This window comes from Aegilops tauschii, chromosome 2, assembly GCF_002575655.3.
Source record: "Aegilops tauschii subsp. strangulata cultivar AL8/78 chromosome 2, Aet v6.0, whole genome shotgun sequence".
In the NCBI taxonomy this organism is placed as follows: Eukaryota; Viridiplantae; Streptophyta; class Magnoliopsida; order Poales; family Poaceae; genus Aegilops; species Aegilops tauschii.
This window is the reverse complement of record NC_053036.3, coordinates 14,930,345-14,939,325: the sequence shown is the minus strand read 5'-3', so window position 1 is coordinate 14,939,325 and position 8,981 is coordinate 14,930,345. Positions and strand designations below refer to the sequence as shown.

At 41.9% G+C, this 8,981-nt stretch overlaps 1 protein-coding gene across 1 annotated transcript; it reads left to right on the top strand.

The window, feature by feature from the left end:
- Positions 1 to 183: 183 nt before the first annotated feature.
- On the top strand, positions 184 to 3,923 carry LOC109771239 (uncharacterized). Its single transcript, XM_073507711.1, has 9 exons — positions 184 to 421; positions 968 to 1,083; positions 1,181 to 1,353; positions 2,382 to 2,475; positions 2,712 to 2,823; positions 2,936 to 3,024; positions 3,232 to 3,317; positions 3,441 to 3,505; positions 3,604 to 3,923. Exons 1-9 carry the CDS (start codon positions 259 to 261, stop codon positions 3,711 to 3,713), a joined length of 1,008 nt encoding a protein of 335 aa, XP_073363812.1. The 5' UTR covers positions 184 to 258; the 3' UTR covers positions 3,714 to 3,923.
- Positions 3,924 to 8,981: the final 5,058 nt, after the last annotated feature.

Sequence of the window (8,981 nt, the reverse complement as noted above, 5' to 3'; positions counted from 1 at the left end):
TTTATTTGGAGAAAATTGTACTGTACATGTATAGGCAGTCAGTTCAACTTTTGTTTTTTTTAGGCAGTCAGTTCAACTGACCTGGTCGAATGGGTTTCAATTGTCTGTCTGTACGTCATACCGGGCCCTGGTTCCGTTTTTGGCATGGCAACATCCAGGAAACTCGGCCCGGCCCAACCCAAAGTCGCCACCATTATCCTCGTCAACCGATCCAATTTCCATCCCCGTCCCAGCTCTCCACGACGGCCGACGACAAATATGGATGTCGCCGTCGCCGCCGCCCTGGTTCCCACCCGGACCCCAACCCTCCGTCTCCCCGCCTCCCGCCCCTCCTCCGTGAGGCCCCTCACCCCGACCGCCGGCCGTCCAGCTCGGCTCCTCTCGCTCGCCCGCCGCGCGCCTGTCGCCGCCGCCGCCCTCGGTAACTCTCTGGCCGACCCTTGTCTTTTACCCCTTTCTGTTCCTTGCGCTGCCCGCCTTCCATGAACTCGCTCGCTCGTGCCATTGGATAGCAATCCGCTTCCAGCTCCGCTCCAGTTACACTGTTGAGCTGCTGTGCCCACCTCTGAAATTCATTCCTGTCAGTTCCAAATTACAAGTGTTATAGCTATCAATATGACCATTTTTATCCCATTGAAATCAACTAGTTTATACTAGTTTGGTTCCGAGGTCGCGCATTATTGCTTGTCTCATATAAAGCGCCGATTGACATTAGCTAGTAGCTACTTCACCTGACCTGTATGTGGCAATTTATGGCCTTCAGTCATGGTGGAATGAGCGATTTATCAAAGGGTAGCAGATTTCAGTACCTGGTAAATTAAGCTATCTAGCTACTATGTGCTGAAAGTTATATATATGACCGATGGAGGCTCTAGGTTCACCCTCTTGATCTCCAGATGTCGAGTTCTTTCCACAACGATGCGTGCAACTAAGCTACCTTTTACATTTTCTTCTTTGTTGCTGCTAGGGGTATCGCAAGATACAGGGGTCACAATGCCCGGTGCCGACATTGTTACCCAGAACGATCTACTCATCGTCGGCCCAGGTGTGCTTGGGCGACTGGTAGCCGAGAAGTGGCTAAAGGTATGAATACCCGTGCCTAAAGAACCACTTTCTGACATCAACCTGTTTGACATAATCATGTCTTGGCTAATTAAGTACTCAACCTCGCCTTCTATAGGAACACCCAGGCTGCAAAGTTTTTGGCCAGACCGCAAGCACAGACCATCACAGCGAGCTAACCGATATTGGCATCATTCCCTCCTTGAAGGGATCCACTATCTCTCAAAAGGCTCCATATGTTATTTTCTGCGCTCCTCCATCTCGTTCTGATGATTACCCTGGCGATTTGAGGTAAGCAAGTGTGATTGTAATGATGGCTCCATGCAGTAGATTTGGTACCAATCTCCAGTTTGTGGTCACTGCCTGATGGCTGGGCAGTTTGGGCTGAGATCCCACATCCATGTGGAAACTGAATCCTTTGAAGTATGGAAGTTTAATTGCTGATATGAACCTTAGGGCACATGAACCATAGTGAACATTGGTTAAGATGAACACATTGACATAATGACATTAATGTTTGATGTATGTATGTATGGTCTTTGATGGTGGCATCAAATGTGAGTGAATCAAGCTGGTAGACAATCTGAGACGATGGCTGGTCAGATATTATGGAGATGGTCACTGTAGAAGTGCAATTTAATCTGTAGTAATGGATGTGTCAGATTTATATTATGGAGATGGTCACTGTAGAAGTGCAATTTAATCTGTAGTAATGGATGTGTCAGATTTAATATTGGCAATGTCAGTATCATAGTGCTGTACGGAGTAGCCGAGGGAAATGTGTGGTGTAACATGCTTGATCCAGGACTTTCTGGTCTTTTGGTATTTGTAAATAAATTAGGTGATCTTATCTTGATTCTAATACAGCTACGTGTGTACATACTGCTATGGGACTTCATATTGTCATTTTTTTAGTTAAGTACTGCATTTTAGATGTGCACTGTGCTTGGAACAACTAACTCCACCAGGGCTAAGATTTTATGATTTACCAAAAACTGTTCGATGGACTAGTGGACAGTTTTTCTGTAAGGATCTGTTATTACTAGTATTATATGCAGATGGGTGCCACCAACCTTTTTTCTGATGTCAACACACCCCTGTGCATCATCAATTTGGTTAGTAGGATTTTTTCCATTGTTAATGAATTACACTAGCTTTGTAGGAAAAATGCAAAGTTCTGCATCTCAATGAACTGGTAGAAAGTAACTAGACTAGTTTCGCTGTGATACTGTGCAGTGTGCATCTATGATCTATCTTATGCTAAACAAATTGCATATCATGGGCATGTGATGTACCCTCATTTCAGAAAATGCATGCAGAGTGGCCGCCTCAAATTGGAACGGAGAAGGTTCTTTCCTGTTTACGTCGAGTACTGCTCTTTATGACTGTAGCGACAACAGATTGTGCAATGAGGTATTACTGCTAGACTGCATATTCTCATAGGTGTCTACCAGTTGTTGCTCTTTTGGGTGATAAAAGCTCCGCTAAATGAAAAGAGAAATTTACACGTCTAATATAGTATGCAGCTTCAGATTTGTTGTAGTTTGGGAGTACAAGCATTTCTTGCCTAGAAACACACAACTAGCTCCTAATATTTTCTGAATTTTATTTTAATTGTTTTTACCATGTTTTTTCTCTTCATTGTGCAGGATTGTCCATCTATTCCCGTGGGCAGGGGTCCTCGTACTGATGTTCTTCTTAGAGCAGAAAATGTTGTTCTGGAGGCAGGAGGCTGTGTTCTCAGGCTAGCAGGACTTTATATATCCTCCACCTATGCATATTGGCTGTTTAAAATTGCAAGCATGAACATAGAGCTTTTATACAATATAAGATGAATATAACTCATACAGTATTTCCTTGACTTAGACACACAAAATAGATAGAGGTGCTCATTATTTCTGGTTGAGGAAGGGAACACTGGACTCGCGGCCAGACCATATTATCAATCAGATACATTATGAGGTTAAATGAGCATAGAAATTTACCCCAGATTCATCCTTTTATATAAAAAAATTCAGTCTTATCATAGCAAACGATCCTACTTTATTGTTTTATTAAGCGAAGCACGTCAGATCAAACAAACAGAAACAACTTTATTGATTTATTAAGCAAAATATGTCACATCAATCTGCATCATGTGAGTTGTAATGTTATTTTATATATTCTCAGGATGCAGCGTCTCTTGCAATTGCCATAATGAAAAAGAGACCTCGGGGTCGTATATTTTTGGGCTGTGACAATAAGCCTCTTTCCAGGTTAGTGCTAAGCTGCTTCTTTACATCAACTGGTATTCATCTAGCTCGCTTCTGTCGGTGTGTCATGGCTCTACTGATAGCTGAACGGGTTTCAATTAAAATGCATGAATTTGAACTTTGCAGGAAGGAAATAATGGACGCTGTTAACAAAAGTGGGAAGTTCGACACGAAATTCCAAGGTTTCACTGGTTAGTTTCCTTCCTGCTCCGGCGTGTGAAGTGTTTCGGTGCGCATACATCACCGTTTCTTGTAGTAATAAATAATCTTGAATCCACCTTCTCTTCAGGTACCGATGGTCCGTTGGGGAAAAGGATGGAGAATTCCAAAACCCGTGCCGATATCGGGTGGGAGCCCCAATACCCAAGCTTCACAGAGTTCCTCGGCGTCGACAGTTAGTGCCCGGTCGCATATGTTGAGCAAATTTCCTTTGTTACCCTGAGTGAATAGGCCAATGGGATCTGTTGTCGTACTCGTACCACTGGTTTTGTAGCTCCAGCACAGCAGTTTTAGAAACCTTGCAAACACTGCACAATAGTGTTATAGCGGTGTATATTTGTTCTGCTAGGTGGTCATCCTCTGTTCGATTTTCTGATATACTTTGTCGCATTCGTTTGTCCGTCCGTTTCCTTCCGGTCCGATGCTCGTTTTTTATCCACGTTTCCGACCACGTTTTTTCTGAAAGTTTTTACCGATTTTGGTTTCCTGGTACAACATGGCCTGAACTTTGTTTTGAGGTGCATTTTATAGGTTTTCATTGGATGAAATAAAATCATTTGGTCGATACCAATTGTTCTTTTTAACTGGTAGCACCACTCTTGGACTGACCTGAAGTTTTGTCCGAAACCACGTCGGAAGTGGAATTCCAATGCTTCCAGACAGTGACATCCCACCAACAACACAGTACAAAAAAACCTGAAAAAAAAAGAAATTATTTATACACGAGCACTTGCAAAATTGCAACAGGAATATGGTGGCAACCTTTCTTTTTTCTTTCCAACACCTGCAAGTTGCAACATGAAGTGTAGTGAAACTCTGTTTTTCCCTTCTTCTTTTTTGAGAAGACTGTTTTTCCTTCTACATCTTGTACCTGACGTGTGGGCCCTGGTGTCCATATGCCTGCCGACTGCCGTCCTCGGACCGGCCCAGCCGCCCAGCTAGGGTAGCCGTGTTGGACCCGTGCGCCTTGATGTCAGTGCTGCTAGTAAGTAAACAAAGTGCTCCCCTCTTCATTTCTCAAAAAAAAAGTGCTCGGTCGATGGTCGGGGTTTGACCGTCGACCGGCGTGTACTCTCGTTGCTAATGATAGTAGAAAAGTAATTAGCTGAGATTTACTACTACTGCTCTGAAGTTTGGCCACCGCCATGTCACACAAGTGTGCATGTCCGAGAAGCAGCGACCACTGCTGGTCGATGATACAAATGCAGAAAGATTCTAGATTCATGCTTGTTTCCTGGCCTTTGTGGTTGCACTTCTTGTGGACAAGAAAGAGAACCTTCTTGTGAACTCGTGGTTGCACCTTCTTTCCGTTTCTTCAGAACAACGGTCTAGTTTGATTCAGTCTACAGTTTTCCTTTTATTGATGATTCAGTCTACTATAGATAAACCGCTTGAAGTTTATTTTCGTTGTATTAAAATCCAAAGGCCGTGCTTCTGAGCACGATCAGTTTGCTACCAATATTTGGCTACCCAAATGTTGGCATTGACAACTATTGGCTATACCAAGACTTGTCAAATATTAGCAAATTTATGTGAGATGATGGGCAAGACAACTTGGTAACCAACCAATTAGTAATGAACTAGTCGACAACCCGTGCGAACGCACGGGCTAGTCCATAGTACCTATGTATTTTAAAATGTTACATAACTTTTTAATATAATTAGAATGTCCATGTCAGAGAAGCTACTCTCAACTTTTTCTAAAAAAAGTAATTTTCCAGCAAAAAAGTATGATTAGTTTTGAAAACTGCATCAAAGTCGATTTGTCAATGAAGTTTCTATTAAAAGTACATGTTATATTATTATTCGTGCCAACACCAATCTAGTCAAAATTATAGGTTTTTCAATTGGTCGATTGATCATGGATTTATTTACTATTTCTCGATGTCCTAGAGCTTTGGTTAAAATTCTTCGGTGGTTATAAGTTTATGAGATATTGCCAGCTATAATAATTGGGTTTGTTTTCTGGGAGAGAGCACTCGGTTGAAACACCTGTCAAATAATATGATAGAGCATATTTTGTTTACTTGAGGTACTATGAGTTGGGTGCATGCAACGGATGCATTGAGGATTAATCTAAATCCATCGAGTATTAGAAAATTTTGCATTTAACCAACATTCTATATAATTCTGAAACTTTGGACGTCCCAAATCTTGGTAGTTACTTATGATCTTATGTACCTGTTTTGTATGAAATAAACTTTGGCATACACTGAGGTAGACAGTTTCGGAAAAAACTATAAAATATCTTTATTTATTTGGATTGCTTTGGCAAGAAGGAATTCTACGTCCATAGTTGTAATACTCGATATTTCACACACCAAAAAGTTCATCCTCTCACATGAAGTGAACTGTAAAAGAATACATATGAAAATCCTACACGATAAAATGTGTATTTTGTGAGAAATATTATGAAAGAAAACTTACAAATCATGGAAGGTAGACCATCAATCCACAATATGATCATTGCCGGATGTCACACACCAAAAGTTCATCCTCTAACATGAAGTGAACTGTAAAAGAATACATCCAAAAATCCTACATGACTGAAAGCAGATTTCTGAGAAATGTCAACTTACAAAATATGAGAGGTAGTCAAATAGATTCAGATGGTCACGTCACACACATCTTCCAACACTTTAAATGTGCCATGCAGATTATTTTTACATGTCTTGATTTATTTAGGACTGTTTTCTCCAATTCTATTTATAAAGAAGGGAACACTTCCATTGTGCACGGCCCATGAAAGTGTATAATCCAATGCAACCTCATCAATGGCAACTAGAGGGAGCCCTTCGGAAGACAACAACAGGAACAATGACATTAGAAACAACTCCATGCGTGGAGAGTCTAGCTAGACAGATTACATGAAATCTATCCCAGAAATATAGACATAAGTGTTTGAATATGTAGATTTGACTTGTACTCATTTTCCCAGTTTTTCATGTACATAAAATTTCAGCTACAAAACCTTCTTTTGAGCAAAACTTCCAACTATAGAATAAACATAACACTTTTTTCATTTTAATAACGAATATGTATTAGATATAGTTTTGTAAAAAAAAATGTATTAGATGTAGTGCTTCATAGCAGTACCTTAAATCACTGGATGCATCCACAAGTCCTTTTGTTATACCTTTAATATCCTTCATTATCAGATGATTATCATGCACCTTGGGGAGCAAAGGTTAAATGTTCTACCAATCTATATCTAATAATAAAGTCATTAGTGCTTGTTGCGGTACGTCACATAAATTGCCCCCAAAATTGCAAAATATACCAACAATGCCAACTGTAAGTGACAAAGAACGTTTCACACAGGGGAATCCCCCAGCCTGGGCCGGCCCACGCAGTAGGGACCTCCTACACCGCGCTCTGCACGTTTGGGCCGACTCATATGCTGGCGGCCAGTTTTCAAATTTAGTTTTTTATTTTTATTTTTATTTTTTTTATCCTTTAAATAATTTGGTACGTCGTAAAAGTTCCGAAAATAATAAAAAAGGAATTTAAATAAAAATTTCAATAAATCTGAAAATGTTTGTGGATTCAAAAAATGTTCGTAAGTTTTTTAGAAACTTTTAGCATATTCAAAAACTGTTAAATTTTTTGAAAAACAATAGGGAAATAAAAAATGATCATGATTTTTAAAAATAGTTCGTGTATTAAAAAATGTTAATGAAATTGAAAAAAATATTCGCCAAAACGTTATCGGTAATGCAGCAAAATGTTGTCATGGCCATTGGAGATTATGATTTTTTTTCTCCCATTGCAATGCACGGGCCCTTTTGATAGTAACAATTAAGCATAGTTGCGCAAAAACATCTCCAATTCCCATGAAAACCATAAGATAATACTCCCCCTGTCCCAAAATATAAGAACGTTTTTCACACTACACCAGTGTCAAAAATGTTTTTATATTATGGGACGGAGGGAGTACATAATTAATATACAGATGAAGCACAAACAATAGATATCTTAACACAAATTATTCCATAGAAAATCGAAAAACTAATAGCACACATTGCACAAAGTGGACATCTCTACCTGTCTAGCACCATCGGTGTGACCAGTCTTACCGAAATTGCCAAACGTATGTGGAAGAAAACTGGTTTTATATCAGAAATCCATAAGCCTAGAAACACATGACATCAGTATTATATCAGAAATTCATTGACCCGTAGGACAACTTCTTAATATATGATAAATTATTATACTGTAGTAGTACTCCATAGCAGTACAACGGGCTAGTCCCTAGCAAGAATCCATAAATATATGGTACTAGTACTCTATTTACTTCATGTTGTGCCAATTACTCAAATAAACTAACTATCAGTAGTTACGTACAGGTTCAGATATATCGCCATCAAATATGACTAACTATCAGTAGTTACGTACAGGTTCAGATATACCGCCATCTTGGAGAGAGAAATAGCATACATAGAAATATGGCATTACCTCTCTATTAGAACGACAGTTATTAATGAAGTGAATTACAGAAAACCATCATATTAAAACGAAGGGTTGCAGAAAACACTCTTCTAAAATTTATGGCAGAAAACACTGATTTTGGGCTTAATCATTTGCCGAAAGCACTGATCGGTCTATTTGGGCATTGTAACAGTGATTATGACATGTGGGGCCCGCATTTGATGACGTGATAGACAATGTTAGACCGGTCTTTTTCAAAAAGAACCCTCCAAGAAAAAGAAATCTCCCTTCGCTACCCGATCCAATCGGGATCAGGCCCCCGCCGCCATTCCCACGGGCCATTGCCGGCGCGGCCTAGGCCAAGTGATCGCCGCCCCCTTGTTGCGCAGCGGCGGCTCTGGCCTCGCGCCTGCCACGGCCACGGCCGAGGCGCACGGGTCGGCCGGCGCTCTGCTCCTGGAAGCATGGGTAGGGGGCTAGCGGCGGCTCTGGCCTCCGTATCACCACACAACATGGTCCTCGTCTACTCCTTCAGGCACGGCAACAGTGCAATAGCCGGCGCACGGAGCGGCCGCGACCTTCCGGCAGCGACGGCGGCATCAGAGCAAGCAGCAGCGGCGGGGTGCAGCACGGGCGCAAGAAGCGGCGCGGGCGCGCATAGCAAGAGCACGATCAGCGGCAGCGGCGCGCAGTCCTGGAGCAAGAAGACTTGTGGCGGCGCATGTCACCGGAGCAAGCAGCAGCACGCCTACGGGCAGCACGGGCACAAGCTGTAACTGCGGCGAGCAAGCACGGACGCAGACAAGCAACAACCCTCGCCGGTGAGCTCTGCCGCCACCAGGGCACCGGTGTGGGCAGCAGCGCACGAGCGCGGGATGGCCGGCACAGAGTACATCCGAGTTGGGTTTGACAAGGAACTAATAGCATTTTTGTTTTCTGATTGAAGGGTGCATCTGCAAGAATACCAGGGACTAACAGTTATGCCACATCAGCTCTTGTGTGGCCCACTTGTCATAATCG

What these genes read in the sequence shown, in the direction of transcription:
- LOC109771239 (XM_073507711.1), top strand. Translation starts at nt 259, where the DNA reads ATGGATGTCGCCGTCGCCGCCGCCCTGGTTCCCACCCGGACCCCAACC. An exon ending in TAGCCGAGAAGTGGCTAAAG is followed by an intron (nt 1,084 to 1,180) that starts GTATGAATACCC and finishes CGCCTTCTATAG; the next exon opens with GAACACCCAGGCTGCAAAGT. An exon ending in GATTACCCTGGCGATTTGAG is followed by an intron (nt 1,354 to 2,381) that starts GTAAGCAAGTGT and finishes AAATGCATGCAG; the next exon opens with AGTGGCCGCCTCAAATTGGA.